General features: G+C 32.5%; 1 protein-coding gene across 8 annotated transcripts in view; it reads left to right on the top strand.

Moving 5' to 3' along the window:
• Positions 1 to 20,232, top strand: part of LOC122718717 — a 226,721-nt gene that overhangs the window by 90,443 nt on the left and 116,046 nt on the right. Inside the window, exon 1 of one of the 8 annotated variants that reach the window (XM_043943999.1) lies at positions 19,521 to 19,791. The exons of the other annotated variants lie outside the window; for them this stretch is intronic. Coding sequence (XP_043799934.1) covers positions 19,760 to 19,791 — 32 coding nt within the window. The 5' untranslated portion in view covers positions 19,521 to 19,759. Of the gene's footprint in view, positions 1 to 19,520; positions 19,792 to 20,232 lie in introns of those variants that run through there. 8 annotated transcript variants of the gene reach the window in all.

Here is a 20,232-nt window from a genome sequence, read left to right as displayed (position 1 = left end):
TTGAGGAAAATATTGTGATTAAGATATATTAATGAACTGTCTGATGTTTAAATAGATCAACTTTACGTACTTACGTGTACATAAAGTATTATGGGTTCGATCTGTTCCAATTCCAATTTTGCAACATTTAACCGAGCACAACTGTGCTACCAGTGTTTAAGATCAAATTTACATACTTATGTACACATAAAACGCTGCATTTACTCAGCAACGCGTTCCAATTTCAATTTTGCGACATTTAACCGGACATTACCGGGTATCTCGTGTAGTTATCTTGGATTTAGTAACTTTGCACTACTTTGTGTAAAAATAAATCTTAGTATTTTGGGTGTATTTTTTATTTTAAGCTGTCTTAAATTCTTGTAATATATTTTAAGAAAATTATGCTTTTGGATTTAAATTTATTGATTTTTGGATTATTTTGAAATATTTTTTTTTTATAAAATATAAAATATAAAATTAAATCTTAGTATTTTGAATGTATTTTAATTTTTTTATTTTAAGCTATTTTAAATTCTTGTAATATATTTTAGGAAAATTATACTTTTGGATAAATTTATTGATTTTTGAATTATTTTGGAATATTTTTTTTTTTTTTATAGAAAATGTGTAAAAATAAATCTTAGTTTAATTTTTTTATTTTAAGATATTTTTGATATTCTTGTGATATATTTTAGGAAAATTATACTTTTGGATAAATTTGATTTTGGATAAAATTGATTTTTGGATTATTTTGGAATATTTTTTTTCTAGAATATATATATTTTAGGACTTACTTTTTTTACTTTCTTTTTATTACATAATTCAACGATTTTTCATTATATTTTAGATTTTCGAATAATTTCGATACATTACCTTGAATATTTCGAACTTTCGATATTTACGTATAAAACGCTACTATTTACGATTAATTCCCATTCCTAATCCACTTAATCTATAATACCATGTATAAAGATCATTTACATACTTACTTATAAAATACTGCATTCGACCAACTGCATTCCAATTCCAATTCCAATTCCAATTTTGCAACATTTAACCACCTTTAAAATCAACACCATTATATATTTACGTATAAAATATCGTTTACTTTTACTCAGATACACTACTCAGATGCACGTGTAATCAATAACGCGTTCCACTTCCTCAGCTCAATTAATCAAACATCTCATCTTTAAAATAAACTCGACGAGTTTCGATTCCGATTCTTAACCAAATAACCGAATAGCCTGTTCTATATGTATAATATATTTTAGGAAAATTATACTTTTGGATAAATTTATTGAGTTTTGGATTATTTTGGAATATTTTCTTTTTATAGAAAATGTGAAAATAATTCTCAGTTTAATTTTTTTTATTTTAACATATTTTTGATATTCTTGTAGTATATTTTAGGAAAATTATATTTTTGGATAAATTGATTAATTTATTGATTTTTTGATTACTTTGGAATATTTTCTTTTTATAAAATATGTGTAAAAATAAATTTTAATATTTTGGATGTATTTTAATTTTTTATTTTAAGCTATCTTAAATTCTCGTAATATATTTTAGAAAAATTATGTTTTTGGATAAATTGAATAATTTATTGATTTTTGGATTACTTTGGAATATTTTCTTTTTATAGAATATGTGTAAAAATAAATTTTAGTTTAATTTTTTTATTTTAAGATATTTTTGATATTCTTGTAATATATTTTAGGAAAATTATACTTTTGGATAAATTTATTGAGTTTTGGATTATTTGGAATATTTTCTTTTTATAGAATATGTGAAAATAATTCTCAGTTTAATTTTTTTATTTTAAGATATTTTTGATATTCTTGTAATATATTTTAGGAAAATTATACTTTTGGATAAATTTATTGATTTTTCGATTACTTTTGAATATTTTCTTTTTATAAAATATGTGTAAAAATAAATTTTAATATTTTGGATGTATTTTAATTTTTTATTTTAAGCTATCTTAAATTCTCGTAATATATTTTAGAAAAATTATGCTTTTGGATAAATCGAATAATTTATAGATTTTTGAATTATTTCGGAATATTTTCTTTTTACAAAGTATATCTATTTTAAGTAATCGAATTTACGTGGATAGACGTGCTACGATCCATCCGATCAGCTGTTCATTCGTGGCTGCTCCATGGTTCAAGCACCGAGCCGCGTACTGTAGTGGTCGATCGAACAATGGCGGAGGGAAGAAAGACTTCTCTTGAAAGGTCTTCTTTAACGATAATAACCGAGAAGAGGGGGGGAGCAGCCGCGCTTGGCATTCGTTCAACAGGGACGATCGTTGGCCGTGTTAATCGCGAATCCCTATTGCACGAGGCCGAACGAATTTCGAAGGTCGTGTTCTCTCTTCTCGATGACCCTGATTGAACAGCTTCGTTGACAGATACGTGTTATTACGGTTGTTCGATGTAATGTGTTGAGAGATTATAAATTTTGGGAGAAGAAAGTGCAAAAAAGATTGTAAATTCGATTTATTCTTTTTTTCTTCTTTAACACATTGACTGCCACGTCATATTCGCTTATTTGACTACTTATGAAGAATCTTCGTAGGTATTTGGAAAGATATACTGCAGAATATAATAAAATTATTAAAATTGTTAAAAATAAAATTATTAAAATTGTTAAAAATAAAATTATTAAAAATTATTAAAATTGTTAAAAATAAAATTATTAAAAAAATATTATAAAACTATTAAAAATTATTAAAATTGTAAAAAATAAAATTATTAAAAAAATATTATAAAATTATTAAAAATTATTAAAATTGTTAAAAATAAAATTATTAAAAAAATATTATAAAGTTATTAAAAATTATTAAAATTGTTAAAAATAAAATTATTAAAAAAATATTAAAATGTTATTAAATATTATTAAATATTATATTAAATTATTATAAAATTATTAAAAATAATAAAAAAATAATTTATTGAAGAAATTATTTTGAACGTAAAATTTTAAAACATTCTATACAAAGCTGAGGTTGATCAGGACAATTTGGACAAAAAATTTATCTTTTTTAAATTCCTTTGCGTTTGATCGATCCATTTGTCCGATCTTTTATCCGAATAACATAATTTGCAATCTAATACTTATACCAGAACAGTGATATTATGTTGACTTCTTTTGACAAGATTTTGTTGTGTTTTCAGATAATCCTAACAATAATTTTGCAGCTAATAATTCTCTATAAATCTTCTAATTTTGGGATATCACCAGTCTCATGGTGATACAATTAGATAATTTACGAATATATCGTGCTCTGACACGATTATTTGCTGTGACATCGTGAGAGACCCTGGTCTTTAATAGACAAACCACACGAATAATTTACATACAATCCACAACTAAGAAGTACATTTGTTACGACTAAGGTCGAAGGGCATATTCAAATTATAATCCAAATTATCCAAATTAAAATATCCAAAAATAATCAGTACTATTATTCAATATCACTATCGATACAATTATCAAGTAATGATGGAAACAAATGATGCGAGACATTACTAAAATATCGGTAGAAGTACACTTGATGCAGCGCGTGGCCTGAAGAAGATTTCGTTAGAAATACGGCAGTCAACGTGTTATTAGAAATTATACAAGCCGAGTGAAACAGAAGAAAAGTGTTTGAGCGATGAAAAGGAATAGGAAAAAGGAAGGAAAAATTACGAGTCTGAGACATTTGAAAAAAAGAAAAAAAAATGATTATTATCGTATTCATTCGATTCGAGAGTAAGAAAAGTATGCTCGAAAATAAAATAAAATAAAATAAAAGGAAATATAAACGTTCGAAATGTTGCGGTGAATATAAGAGAGGAAGCGATTCGTAGCAGGTTTTCGATGCCAATGTAGCTCGCGTTGCTAAAAAGATTAAAGGAGAAAGGAAGAGAGGAGACGTTTAATCGATTCGCTACTCCATTCTCATGGAAAATATACAATTTATGCCGAACGTGGCGGGGAATAGAAATAGTGTTTGGAAATAGGCGGAAGTTGTAAACTTTCACCTGGAGGACTTGGACAGACCAGTCTTTTCTGTCCTCTTAATTTTTAACCCTTTGAGCCTCGACGAGACTTTCGATTGGTTTTCGTGTTGTTACAGTTTTAAAGAAAAATTTTTTGCTTTTTGAATTTCGAATGATAAATTTCGGTTAGGAAAGCTTTGATGCAATCTTGATTATATGATAAGATTCTTCGATAAATTATGATATAAATTATAATACACGAATTGAATTTAGTTTGATCGATTTTTTTTTTAAAATCAATTTTTTCGAACGCGTAAGTTTCGAATAAAGATTTGAATGTAAACAGATATGTAAATATTTAATAAGGATGCAAGTTTTGATAACGTTTACACAGTTTATTGGAATACGTGAATTTTTCTTGTGTCAACGATGTATGTGCTTGACAATTCTTTTTTTTTTTTTGTTTTTCTAAAAAAGTATTACAATTTTTATTACATCGAGCATTGAAAGTTTAATTCACTCTTTAATCCATGAACTATCATTTTTTAACGATTCCTAGTCTTAATCATACGTATAATAAAATTTATACGAAATATTCTAATTTGCTGCTTAAGGGATGAAAAGAGATCGTCATCTCACAAAGGAATATATTTCACTTGATGATATTCAAATATTAACACGAATATTACTCTTTTGAGAAGAACAATATGTGACGAAGAATTGAACAGATTTCTGTTAACAAAGCCTTATTACGATATAAATTCTTCTGTGATGTCCAAATATTATTACCGTAGCATCAGTGTCTCTCTCGTAGCAAGAACAATACACGGTAAAGAATCGAAGGTACATTTCTTAATAACTTAATAACTCCTTAAGAGATCACTTTATCCCAAATTAAACATCAATCGACTCGACAACGACTTGAATAATGTTGTCAAATTCGGTGGTGTTTGAATATTATACGCCTCTCTCGTCAAAAGATCATTCCTTAATAACTTTTAATTTTAATTATATATATAAATAACAAATTTGCATGAAATATTTAATTAACTCCTTAAGAGATCATCATTTACCCCTTTGTTTCTTTCTAATTTAAATTAAATTAACGTTAAAGTTGTTATAACAAGTTGTTAATAGCGTTAAACTTGTCACATTCGGTGGCGTTCGAATATTATTACGCAGCGCCATCTCTCTCGTCACTCTCGTGCACAGTAAAGAATCGAAGTTGCAGTCAACTTCATTCTTTAATAACTTAATAACTCCTCGATAACTCCTTAAGCGATCACCTTTCCCCCCCCTCTCTAATTCAAATTAAACATCAGTCGACTCGACAACGACTTGAATAACATTAAACTTGTCACATTCGATGATATTCGAATATTATTATTATTACGTATCTCGTCACAAGAACTCTCGTGTACAGTAAAGAGTCGAATGCTCAAAAGATCATTCCTTAATAACTTAATAAACTCTTTAATAACTCCTTAAGAGATCATCTTTCTTTTAATTCAAATTAAAAATTAATCGACTTGAGTAACATTAAAGTTGTCACATTCGGTGGCGGTCGAATATTATTATTATTACGCAGTACTATCTCCCTCCCCCCTCCTCCCGTGACGGGAACAACGCGCGACGTCGAGAATTGAAGGGCGGCCGAGAAGGGAGAAGGGAGAGGGGAGGCGATGCGCCGGGCCAGGTTGGCCGAGGCGAGCGTGTGCACAGGGAGGGGGGTGGCGGCACAAGGGGCGAGACAGGGGCGAGAAAGGAGGGTGGAAAAGGCGCATGCCAGTTGTGCCGTCGCTGCGTTACGAATCGGCCAACAGCCTGCTACTACCCGGCTTCTCCCGGTATCTCCTCTATCTCTCTTTCTCTATTTCTTTTTCTATCTCTCTTTCTCCTCTATCCAGTCTATCGGATCACAGCCGTGCCTCAGTGTTCCTCGCGAGTTACCACCGCACAGTGCCTCCCGCGAGTCGTCGTCCGATCGACTATCAACTATCGTATCTCTCGTTACGTTCAACAAAGTTTATTTCTCGTCTAAAATTGCGTCGTTCGGATCGATTGTTTTTTTTGTTTTTTTTTTTTTTTTTGATATAATTAAAGCAACGGCCACGCGATACTCGTTTCTTCCGTTCGATAATATTACGTTTCACGTGCCGGCGCGTGAAAAAGTGCGTCTCGTCCCACGAGCACCTCTTTTTTTCCAGAAAGAAGAGAAGAAAGAGAGAGAGAAAGAGAGAAGTGCGCGAGATCTCGAGTGTTGTGCGAAAATGGATTTTCACGAAGGGATGGATATTCAAGGCTGGGACAAAGGCTCGCCTATCCTTTGAAGCCGGAACCGGCGGATTTACGTAACGGAACGGAAGTTTCTCTAGTTCTTTAACTTCGAGAAGTACGCCTATCCTATGATATCTCGTGTGCTCACACGCGTGTGCGACACGCGCAATTTGGAATGAGAACGATTCTTACGCGTTGAGATAGAGAGGGGAAAAGTAAAGTGTTTTTTTTAAAGGGCGGGATCACGGAGTTGAAGGTAAATGGAAGGAAGGGGTTGACGATTTTGTGAAAGTTCGTGCCGATTGTATCGTCGAGTGGGAAGGGATTCCTCGGTTAAAGACGGCGGAGGGTCTGTCACTGCGTCTTTGAAGGAAGAGGGTATCGTTGCTTGATTGATTATACAAAATTTAAGAAATTTGAAAATTCGTTTTTGCATCCAATAATACGATCAAAAGTCAATGATTCTTAACATCTAAACTAAGAGAAAGACGACTAGATAAAATTTCTCCAGAGAAAGAGAGAGAGATCCTCCTTCTTTATCTAGAAAAGAACGAATTGAAATTATTTTATATATATATATATATACACTTCAATCCAAAAAGCGAACAGTTTCGAAAATATTTCGAGTTTCACGACTCCCCCCCTCCCCCTCAATTCCATTAGTCAAAGCCTCCCTCCCAATAATGGAAACGAACGCGCTTTGCTCTCCACATCGTCGGTGGTTGTAATTTTTTTCCACGCGAAACCGCAGATGTAGGGTCGTATGATCGTCCGTGCAAGCGTGCCACATAGAAAATGATCATCCTTTTCAACCTTCCAGAAAAAAGGTAAACAAATAAAAACAGTCGTGCGAGGAGAAGGTCACAATAACGTTTGAAAACAACGATTCGCTGTTTCGTCGTGGAAACCGTCGTCGCCGGTGGACGAGGTAATTAGAACGAGAAGAGAAGCTGACCTTGACTTTTTTAACGCCTCGTCTCGCGTCCCAAACCCGATTCAATTTTTATCGACGCGACCCGGCTCTCCTCGTCGGAGGAAAAAACTCGAGGATAATTAGAGACGCTAAAGAGGATGCTTTGGCTTGAAATCGGAGAGAAGAGGTCGCTTTTGTTTTTTCTTCTCTCTTTCTTTTTCTTTTTTAAACTTGTTGTCGAAAGAGCAAGCTGTAATCGCTGATTTTCCTTTCTTTTTCTCTCTCTCTTTCTCTTAGACGAAAATGACGTTGGTCGTGGAAAGTGTATGATAGTGGATCGTACTTTCGAATCGAGATGGAAGCTTTCTTTTGTGTTATTTTTTTTTCTTTTTTTAATTTTTTATTAAAGATGTATATATATATATATCGTCGCGTATTTTTCGAACGATTCTATATAAACGTATATATCCCGCTCTCGTATCTTTCGAAGATGTAAAAGAATGTGGAATAGATAGAGATAGCAGAAAAAAATAAGGTCGTAAAATTTATGGTGAATTTTATCCTCGATGTTTTATCTACGTCGCGTCTGATAACGCGGTTTAAATAGAATACCGAGCTCGAAAGGTGTAACTGGGGATTATATAATATATACGATTCATTCTCAATCGACATTGACGCATTAAACCGTCAAAATTATTACAACTACATTCCATTTCAGTTTCGAATTTTGTTACGTTCATACATAGAGTATACACAATGGAAAATGTATAAATGACGGAAAGTAGAAACTATGATATAATTTCACGTTATTTCAACGTATATCATTATTCATTCATTCGAAATTAAACTCGGTGTCGAAATAAAAGAATATAAAAAAATAGATATCCAAAAAATCTATCTCTTTCTTTCTAAAATTGATCGATTTATATAAATACGAATTGATCAAATGATTCTCAAAATTCGATTAAAAAAATCGATGTGAGGAGGAGAAGAGAATTTTGATTCCCTTTGATCTTCACGGAAGAAGGGGAACGCAGGGGTCAAGACCCGCGAAAGACAGGTCGGAAACGAACTGGGGTGTCCCCCAAGCGAGAGGAAACTCGTCGAATCGATGGAATCCCCTCTCTCGTAACAAGCACGTGCAACAACTCGTTATCGTGAATGTTCAACTCTTGCGCGCTTCGTGTACTATTAACTCTTTATCGTCTTCCATACTACGCGTGGAGTACTTTTGGGATTTTTTTTTCTCTTTTCGAGAAAAGAAAGTGGGTCATTGGCACTTTCGTTTTCGAAGATTTTTTTTTTTTATTTTTGCAAGAAGCAAGAATTTTGGAAAGAAAGAAAGAAATTTTCGAAAAAGATTTCGAATTTGGTAATAAAATTGATAAAAAAATTTTGAATTTTGTTAAAATAGTGTTTCATATACCGTGGAAAATGAAAACTTTTTTAGCATATCTGGAATTTAGCATGCTCGAAATAAATATTATTAATCCTTCCATATTTTCAACGATGCAAAAACAGTAGATATTTTTCGATCGATAAAGATTCGAAGCTAAAGATGAAGATGAGTTTCGAAACAGATTCTTTTAGAAAAAAAAAAAATATTCTTCTATCTCGTTACTCCTTATTAATTAAAATATTCCGTCGAAACGAATATTTTCTATTTTTTCACCCACTCGAAAATCCTCGATCGTCAAATCGTACGATCTAACATCGTTTGGAACATCGCTTAATCCGATTCACGTTAAAGGAAGGTATCGATGCTCCGTGCAATTTTTACAGGGGCGCGCTTCTCTTTTCGCCGGTTTTAAATTTCAGACGATAGAATAATTTTCGTTTCGACGGATCCAATGTGAAAGGAAGCCCTCCTCCCTCTTTCCCTCTTTTTCTCCTATGCAATTGGCTCAGCTAGAAATTGATTAAAACTAACATCCCGTCGATATCTCTCTCTCTCTCCTCTTTCCCCTCTCCTTTAAATTTATCGAATGGTAAAATTCTTAAAATTCTTCTCATTATATTATTTATAGAACGTCAACTTGTTATATAAAATTTAAAATTCTAGATCATAATATCTAACAAATTATTTTATTCCATTTTATAATCGTCGAATTGCAAGAAATATTCGAGAAAGAGCGCACACTTATTTTCAACAAACCCACAACGACCTCCTAACAAAGCGCATTATCTTTAACGACTACTTCTCCCTTCCCCCTCAGCCGACCATTTTCTTCCTCGAAATTTTCCATCCTCGTTATTTAATACGGCCGTTAAACACAGTTCGAGGGCACAATCTTTTCCTCCTCCTCCTCCCTCTCCCCTCATCCGCGAAATTCCTTCGAAAGTATCTCTCGAGATCGCAACTTACACAACTCTTACGAAAAAGCCAATATTAATTAAAACTTTAACTCGAGTTTAATCCATCGGACCCCTCTATTCACCTGTATATCGAGGGAGGGAGGGGGGGGGAGTTATAACATAAAACTATTTTTTTTTTTCGATACAAACGCACCCTCTCTCCTTGAAATTTTCCCTTTTCTCGCGCCAAAACATCTCTTTCGGTTCCATTTGAATATATAACGCGTATACATAAAGAGATTCGTTCGAAACAAAGTTCGAAACTTGAGATATATTGATAAAATTGTAAGTTTATGGAAATGTAAACAAATTTACGGGGATGTTTAAGTTTCGTTTTCATAATTGTATTAACGATTAAATTAAATTGTGAAATATTATTCTTAACTTTATTGTAACGAGATTAACATTTTTTTCTTATATCGATGATACATGAGAATACAATCACAATTTTTCCTCTCTTGAATAACGTACAAGTAAGTAATATTTCAGCTACAATAATGAATATAATAATATTAATAATTATTATTATTATTCTCTATTTGGATATATTTTCTTGCAAGAAGCGATTGTTAGTTATATTAGGGAGGAAATAATGTACAATGATGTATAATTTGTTTGGAGACTTTGATGGATGTAAACGGGCTCATCGGATTTCCATATCGGCCGACGGCTGTGTCCCGTGCATTTAGTCAGCCAGTAGTGACGCGTGTCATCGCCGCATTGAGATTGGCTTTGTGCGCGAATTAGTCGGTGGAAAGATAAGAAACGGAAGGCAAATAGGGATGGATGAAGAGTTAACCGCGATCATCGTATAAATACAAGCCGGTTGTTCTCCTTTTTGTTTTGTTATTTTGTTGATAAAATCGATCTTTTTTCTCGAGAAGAATAGTCATATGCTTTTACACATGCTCTTACACGAAAAAGTGTATAATTAAAAAATAATTACATATTGATTTTTTTTCTTTCTAATTAAATGGAACGTGGAAATCGATTATTTAGGGTGTTTTAAAAATTTTAAGATTTGAGATTTATAAATATTTCAAAATGATTCATAAACAATTTTTGTTGAAATTATTACAGATATGATCTTTTTTTTTAAATGGAATATAGAAATCGATTATTTAGGATGTTTTAAAAATTTTTAAGATTTGAAATTTATAAATATTTCAAAACGATTCATAAATAATTTTTGTTGAAATTATTGCAAATATGATGTTTTTCTTTTTAATTAAATGGAACGTGGAAATCGATTATTTAGGATGTTAAAAATTTTTAAGATTTATAAATATTCGTTTTCAAAACGATTTATAAACAATTTTTTTTCAAAATTATTGCAGATATGATCTTTTTTTTTTTTTTTAATTAAATGGTTAACGAAAGCCAATTATTTGGATAGAAAAAAGTGCTGTGTTGCCACTCTTTTTTAAATGGAACGGTTTATCTCCCGTTATTTAGATAGCAGTTGAATTCAGATTACGAGATAAAGCGAATATTACAATGTAAATATAATATATGTAGTAAAAAACAAAAAAATAGTATAATGAGTTCCATATATTCGATTTAATCATCTACATTCGCAAATACAACGTCAATAATTGATCTTCCAATCGTACGATTTGAAACAATCGCAAAAATTCCAAATTAACATTACAGATTAAATCGATTGAGTCGATCGTGAAAATTTCTTGTAATCGAGAAAATCGACTTTTTTCGTTATCGTTCATTTTTTTTCTTTTCTCAGAAAAAGCTGATTAAATTAAGAACGAGTTAATATTTTTTCGCTTCCGTCGATCAGAAGCCATTAATCACGTGAAATGTCCATACTTTGCCATACTTCGTTCCATTCAAAGACCTTGTTGATTCGAAACGAATTTAAAAAAAAAAAAAACCTCGATACTCGATGGAATTTAATGCAGAAAGTTTTTGAGATAAACGCAAATATGTACGCAGTTTTCATCCTCTTTTTTTTTTTTTTTTTCTCTGGAGAAATCGAAGCTCGCCTCGTCACATCTCATTCACGATCGATCCCCATTTTCGATTGGGAGGAACGCGTGCCACGTTTTTATCTTTGTTTCTCTCCTCTCCTTTCCCCCCCCTTTTTATTAATATTGAAATTTTATTTTTTTTCGAACCAAAAAATCGAACGAATTCGAGAAAACGTTTCTCCTTTTTTCCTTCCTTTTTATTAATATTGAAATTTTATTATTTTTTTTTTTTTTTGGAATCAAAAAATCTAACGAATTCGAGAAAACATTTCTCCTTTTTCCCTCCCTTTTTATTAATATTGAAATTTTATTTTTTTTTCGAACCAAAAAATCGAATTCGAGAAAACGTTTTTCCTTTTTTCCTCCCTTTTTATTAATATTGAAATTTTATTTTTTTTTTTTCGAATCAAAAAATCGAATTCGAAAAAAAGCTTCTTTCCCTTCTCCCCCTTTTTACTAATATTGAAATTTTATTTTTTTTTTTTCGAACCAAAAAATCGAACGAATTCGAGAAAACGCAAAGATAAAGGAACAACTGTTCCATTACTCGTTCAATGATAATAAATTTTTTCCCCTTCAACGATATTCGTAGATTTGTCCCATCGTGATCACGAAAGAGAATCGAGTCTCAAACGGGAGGAGAGAAGGAGGGGAGAGGGAGACGACGATTAAAATTTATAACGAATAAATAATGCGCGGGGGGAGGGGGACAAAGCGAAAGCAATAAACGTATTTTTAATAATTCGAGAGAGATCGAGGAAGATTAAAAAAAAATTCGAAAAAAAATAAACGGGAAGCAAACATTGTTGTTTGCGACGGGGATAATAACTCGTTCCAAATAACTCGACGCGCACGACACGGATATCATTTTTCCATTTATTTTTTTTTCCTCCTCGCGGAAAAGGAGATGCGATGCACGCAAATATTTCTACGAATATATTAAACGTTTATTTCTTTAAAAAAAAAAAAAGGAAGAGAAAATAACACGTTNAGAGAAGGAAGGGAGAGGGAGACGACGATTAAAATTTATAACGAATAAATAATGCGCGGGGGGAGGGGGACAAAGCGAAAGCAATAAACGTATTTTTAATAATTCGAGAGAGATCGAGGAAGATTAAAAAAAAATTCGAAAAAAAATAAACGGGAAGCAAACATTGTTGTTTGCGACGGGGATAATAACTCGTTCCAAATAACTCGACGCGCACGACACGGATATCATTTTTCCATTTATTTTTTTTTTCCTCCTCGCGGAAAAGGAGATGCGATGCACGCAAATATTTCTACAAATATATTAAACGTTTATTTTTTTAACAAAAAAAAAAGGAAAAGAAAATAACACGTTGACGTTTAAGAAAGACATTTTTGACATTGAAACGTTCACGTTGTCTAAATGCCAAATACACCATGTCCCCCAAATATTGTACTTTCGTTAGAGAAGCTTGGCAAAGTGAATTTTTCCACCGTGTCGAGGGATTACTTGGCGTGCTGCTTGGTGCTCCAGGGTGGCGAATAGGGCGAACCAGACGCGGGGGGGAGGGTGTTGTTAGTACTACATACGCGGTACAAGGGTAAACGTTTGTTCACAAACCTGATACACACATTGAATGAAACAACGGGGAGAGAAGACACGATCCCTTTTTTTTTCTTTTTTTTTTAAATCACGATACAACCACTTAGTTATTTTTGTTGGATACCCTTAACGTAAGATGCAAGAGTATCCATTTAACGAATCAGTGAATTAATGGATTTTTTTCTTTGCATTTTTGTATTTTAGCGTAACGTGTAAAAAAATTATCGATCAAAGTTTTTCTAACAATTTGGCTCGTTTTCAAAATTTTGCTTTCGATCTTAAAACTTCGTCAATAAAATTAGATCGAAGTTTTCGATCGGAAAAATACAAGAAAGATTAGTGGTTATTATTTTTCTTTGTATTTTATATGAGTGTGATGAGTAAACACTTGATTGATCAAAGTTTTTCCAACAATTAAAAATTTTGTTTTCGATCTTAAAACTTCGTGGATAAAATTAGATCGAAGTTACGTTTCGATCGAAAGGATAAGAATGCGAGAAAGGTTATTATTTTTCTTTTATATTTTATATGAGTGTGATAAGAAAACACTTGATTGATCAAAATTTTTCCAATAATTAAAAATTTTCGATCTTAAAACTTCGTGGATAAAATTAGATCGAAGTTACGTTTCGATCGAAAGGGTAAGAATGCGAGAAAGGTTATTATTTTTCTTTTATATTTTATATGAGCGTGATGAGTAAAAACTTGATTAATCAAAATTTTTCCAACAATTAAAAATTTTCGATCTTAAAACTTCGTGGATAAAATTAGATCGAAGTTTTCGATCGGAAGAATGCGAGAAAGGTTAGTGGTTATTATTTTTCATTGTATTTTTATATCAGTATAATAAGTATGTATAAAAACTAATTAATCAGAGTTCTTTTTAACAATTTGTTTCGTTTTCAAAATTTTGCTTTCGATCTTAAAACTTCGTGGATAAAATTAAATCGAAAAGGTAGAGGGATCAAAGTTACGTTTCGATCGGAAGGTAAGAATACGAGAAAGGTTAGGGTTTTTTTTTTTATATAAAATGAAGAGGTCAAGGGGAGAAGATGGAGCAAGTTCAATCGGAAATAAACACTTGAAATATTCAGGGGTTCGAGAGAAGGCCAATTCGAAAGACTCGTGAAAAATAAATCGAGATCGCAATAAATCATTCAAGGATTTAATATCGGATTCTTTGATTGGAAATATCAAAACGATTATACCTAATTTTAAAATTTTTTTTTTTAATTTAAATGGCCATTTGACGTAGAAAATCTCTCAAGTTTCTTTTTTTTTTTTTTTTAATCAGAATTATACATTTTTATAAATATACAATATTCTCTATAAAAAGTTAACAATTCATCCATGCCAAAGATATTTAAAAATTCAAAGACATTTTTATAGAACGAAAGGAACGAGGAGATTATCTCGTCTTTATTTTAATCGTATGAGAAAAATCTCACGATCTAACAATAAATCAAACCGAATCAACGAAGCTATTCATTCTCTATAAAAAAAAAAAATTATTCACGTCTGGGAAAAAAGCATTATAAAATCGAGGAGAATTTTCGAAAAAAGAGAAGAGAGAAAAAATGAAGAAGCACGAATATATAATTTTGCGTTTCCTCGTTCCTCACGCCACTTTATTACCAACTCGTTTCTATCCGCCACCCTCCTTATCCCTCTTCCTTCATTCACCCTTTTCTATCTCTTTTCTTCTCAATCTAAGCACAGGCGAAGCGAGAAGCGAGCTAAGCGAACACTTTCTTTCATCCCTTAAAGAGACACTTTTTCCGAATCCCAATTAAAATCTAAAAAGAGAGAATCGATTCCGCAAATATCCGCGATCGGTTCCATCACCTTTCCTCCCCATTCATCCTTTCGACACGTTTCTACCTTTTTTTCTCCATCCATCTTCGAAGCACAAAGCACAGAGCAGAAACGAGTTAAGCGAGTATTCAATTAGAGTAGTTTCAAATCTCAAATCTTAATTAAAATCGGGAAAACACATCTAAAAAGAGAATCGAACGATTGGTCAATATTATTTCTTATTCTTAATTCTTAATTCTAATTTTATATATTTCATTATACATTCACTCTTTTGACGCGTTTCTATCTTTTTCGAAGCGCGCACACACGAAGCAGAAACGAGCTAGGCGAGTAATCCTAATTAAAATCGGGAAAAATCTAAAAACAGGATTCGAACGGCATTATTTCCGCCACTCTTCATTCTAATTCCACATTCGCGCTTCTACCTTTGAAGCTAAACGAGTATTTTATAATAGCTTCCAAATCTCAAATCCCGATAAAAATCGAGAAACGTTTAAAAACGTTTAAAATCGATTAATATTCAGCATTGCCTTCCACATATTCGCTCTTTTAACGCGCCTCTAATTCTTTTCTCTTTTCCTCGATTCATCATTGAAACAGAAATACCAGCTTAAAGAAATATCTTTTGCTGGCACTAAAATACCAATTAAGATTAGAATTATCTAAATAGCTCCACGTATCCTGTCGATATTTTTCATCGCCTTTCGACACACTTCTATCCTTTTCTCTTTGCCTCGATCCATTATCGAATCAGAAACACTTTAAACCAAATTTTTTCCAAATCCCAATCAAAATGTAGAAACATCTAAAAAGAGAGAATCGATTGGAACTGCTGTTCCACTCTTTATCTTTCTTCCGTAAATATTCGTTCGATTCCATCATCACTATTCTATCTCCTTTTCTCTCTATCCTCGGAAAAAAACAACAAAGAGTGGGATTCGAGTTAAACGGGGGAGCACTTCACCGTTCAGCTTAAATTTTTTCCAAATCTAACCAAATTAAAATGAGGGGAAACACGGTGAAAAACAGAATTTGAACGGCTGTTTGCCGACCATTGTTTCCTCGCCCCACCCCTACTCACCTTTCCAACGAATCTCCTTTCCTCTCCTCTTCATTCCGTCCATGGAGTGGAACGAGCACAGTGGGCTACGAGCGAACGGAAGCGAATGGGTAATCGCGTGGCACGCGCGCCGCGTTAAAAAGAGATGGCGCGCGAGATGGTTCGCCATTGACCTTGCTGATCTCTTCCATCCCCACCGCTTGACTCTCTCTCTCTCTCTCACATACATACACATTGTTCTCGCTTCGATGTTTCTTCGCCTTTTGTGCGAAGTGCTTTTTTCAAATCGCCCGCGTGCACAGCTGTCCGCCCCACGCCTCGCCTCGACATATTGCTCGGCGAGACGTTTAAGCGCGGTTTTACTGTGAAGAGAAAAAAGAATGGGCGGTGGAGAAATAGGCGCGTGCGAAATGACACGCTGGGAGGTTTTTTTTTTTGGAGAGGGAGGATGTGACGATTTTTCTAACTTTCATTAATTCAATTGAATCAAATCCCCTGTTAAATATATTTATTTATGGGATCTCTTTCAAAGATAAAAAAAAAATATCGATCGAAATGCTTATTAAATTATAAACAATTTAAGTTTGCATCGAATAAAGGAGACAGGATATTTTTGTATATTAGATATTTCATAAATATATCAAGAACAACATTAATTTTAATTATCTTATCCTCCTAATCTGTCTTTGATTTGAGAAAAATTAAAAATTTTCTAATTATTCAAGTACGTTACAAAGAATTAAAAAAAAAAAAAAAAAGAAAAAGATCGTGATAAGATGGAAAAATATTTCCACAAAATACTCAATACGGTATAATCCATTCTCATATTATTTCTTTCGTTTCATTTGGATCGCTATTCAAATCGAATAACAAAAGTTCTTACTCGCGTTTCAACTGTTCCACTGTTGTTTCGTTTCCTATATCTTCCTCCATTATCCTCCGATTATTCGCCATGGAGCGATGTAACGCGACACGGAAACAGCGTTTAGCAATTGCAGTTTTACTCTACATTTGGTGAGAGAGAGAGAGAGAGAGAGGAAAAGATATTCGCATCGCGGAGAGAAAGCAAAACGACAAACTCGTGACGGCCAGTGTTGCCATCTCCCCCGTTATTCCCTTCCCGTATTGGATTTTCCTTTCTCTCGTCCTTTTAATCGTCCAATTAAGCCGGTACTTAAGCTATTGACGACACTCGCTCCTCTTATTTACTACCTCACTGGAACCTGGAAACCAATTTACGAGTGCATATGCTATATATATATATTTTCAAAAAACAGGCTGTTCGTTGGGAATGGAAATTTTCAAGCATATTAATTTTCGAGCATTTTAACGAAGTTCATTCGAAATATGGAAATGAATTATGGAGAAATGGTAATGAGGATAATAATTATTGAGAATAATTTGTGACATTTGAAAATTTGGAAATTTAAAAAGAAAAAAGACGAGAACGAGTATATGGATGAGAGAAAAATAAACCCGTGACATGAAAATTATTTGAAGAATTATAGAAAAATATGTTTCTTTTCTCGACAATCGAAGTAATTCGTGATTTTTCATTTTTTAAATATTTTAAGAAACGAGAAAACATGTGATATGTTCTTTTATGATCTTTTTTTCAATTTTGCTTTCATTTTTAGTCTTGTTTAAATATTTTTTTGGAACGATGTCGCGCTTTTTCGTCTCGTTCTCGCGTCTCATTCTACAGGTACACGCGTTTCGTTACGTTCACGCGTTATTATGCAAATGAGCGCGTGTTTCGAATTTGCATATCGCATCGTTCAACGTATCATCGTAAAACGTTTTTATCTTCGCGAAATAGTTATAATGATACATCTGGATTATTCGCGTAATTTATTATTGAAATCTTTACTGTCTGCCTCGCAATTTACAATTATGTATATATATAATATTTGGAATTTTACAAATGTCTTAAAATCGATTTAACATTTTTAATAAATATGTTCCAATGCAAACATCTTTAAAAAAAATTATATAACCAATACTCTTTAACTTATCTTTATTAATCAATATTTCTTGCGAAGGAAATTAAAATAAAATACGATTTTAAAAATTAATTTCGGATCGATCTCTTCAGAAACGTAAAAGACATCGTTACAATATTTTCGATAATTTGTGTTGAGTAAAATAAAACGATATCAGTGTTTTCCAATTTTTTTTTTTTTTTATTATTAAAAATTAATTTTCTTCTTTACTCGAAATAATTTTAATCTAAAAAAAAAGAAACTAAACTACATAAAGTAGTCTTTGATCAATAATTTTAGCATCTATTATATTAAAGTTGGGGGGATATGGAATATTACGATTAATAATAGATTTTAATTAATTTATTTGGAGTTTAAGATTGTTCATATAAGATTAATAATTATAAGAATATTGATGAACAGCTAATCCTAATAAACCAGACCATTTAACTCGAGAATCTATCAAATGACTTAAAAAATGATCGATTATTATAATTTCCGGTTAAGAAGGAATTGGAGGACGCGAAGAAAAGGAGAAAAGTGGATGGAGAATTGCGCCGTGAAAACGTAAACGCGAGCTCGTGAAAAGCTAATAAAGCAGGCGGGGTATACGCGCCGCTACGTATGCAATTTCCCCTCCGACTGTTTGCGTTAGCGGCGAGATTACATATCTCGCGGAGAAAAGACGGACGGTTAATTTGCAATTCCGCGATCCCGAATTAACCTGACAAATTGCCAGGGCAAGGTCTCCTGGGCCATGATTCCTATGACAAACAGCTCGTTCGAGGACAATGCAATTTTGCCTCTCTCCCCACCCCTCCCCGTAAAGAGAGAGAGAGAGAGACGCATCCGCCATTTTCTTAAACTTCCTTGGCGCCCTCTCGGGTCGCCTCGAGTTGTGCTCGAATGTTACAAAGAGAGAGGTTATAAAAGTTTTCGAAGAAGAAATCGAGTTTGAACATATTTGAAAAGTGTATTATATTAAAAGGTTATTATTTTTATTTTATTATTTTTATTTATTTTATTATTATTTATTATATTATCGGATATTTGGGATATCGAAAGGATTTAGCCTGTTGTTGATAATAATAAGAGATGGAATATATTCTTGTCGAGGAGTGGTATTCGATGGAGAATTTTGGAAAACGAAATAACGTGTTTGAAAAACGTTATCGAATAGAGAAAATTACTTTGATATTATCAATCAATCCCAACATATATTAAAGTAACGATGAATAAAAATGAGCAAGATGTGTCTACCTTAACAAAATTAAACGAAACGACTAGAAGTGATCTTTATTCTGAACGTTCTGGCTTCGAAGTAGATTAGCTATTAAAAAGTACAAAAAAAAAAAAAATCGAGTGAAATTCCATTTTCTCATTTTACCTTTTCTTACGAGATTCTTACTTTCGAATAATGGAAAATAGGAACGAAATATGACTTCCCTCCGATCATCTCTTTCGTCTCTAAGATTCGTAATAAATCGAGAATAATATTCTTCTAGATGGAAATAATTTACGTCTCGTCTTCCAGGACATTCGTAACAGACGTAACTTGAGGCTCGATAGAACCAACTAGATATCGATAGATATGGAGTAACGCAATTTTTTCGTGTATGTTATCGGTGTATCATAAGTGCAAAGTTCCTAGTTTCGTGTGTGAAAATTGTTTGCAACTTGGGATGTGATGAGAAAATCTGGTTGGGGGGGTAGACGAATGCGACGGTGGGGGGCGGTTGTTGCGTGAAAAATGTGATGCGAAAAGAGATCGAGCGACTCGAGTGAATTGAATTCAGCCATTGTTGTCGTTCGATGCGCCATCGTCGCCATGTTCACCTGCCTCTGGAACTTCTTCGACTGGTAAGAATCACTCTCTCTTAATATTAACCCTCGCTGTTTTTTTCTTTCAATTTATAACAAATAATTCTGCAACAGAGAAAGAAATAACAAAGTTACTTCAAGTACATTATTTTATTAATAAATATTTTATTTATTTATTTAATTATTATATTTGTAATTAAAACATGTTCGAATAAATTTTAATATTTCTCGTGTAATATTATTAAATTATCGAAATGAAAGGTAATTTCAACTAGTTGATGTGCAAGCATGTACGATTTTATCTATGGTAAATGTATGGAAAAATATATGGAATTATAAAAGAAAAAGGGAACAGTTTCAGAAATCTTTTGTTCCTGGGTAAACGTTTGTTCCAAATATTTTCTCCTTCCATTTTCACGTGTCATTTATTAAATTTTCTTCATTACTACTAGATTTCAAAAATTAACCCTTTGCACTCCA

This window comes from Apis laboriosa, unplaced genomic scaffold (genome assembly GCF_014066325.1).
Source record: "Apis laboriosa isolate Shangri-la unplaced genomic scaffold, ASM1406632v1 scaffold68_cov148, whole genome shotgun sequence".
NCBI lineage: Eukaryota > Metazoa > Arthropoda > Insecta > Hymenoptera > Apidae > Apis > Apis laboriosa.
The sequence above is the reverse complement of the archived record's forward strand: the minus strand, read 5'-3'. Positions and strand labels throughout refer to the sequence as shown.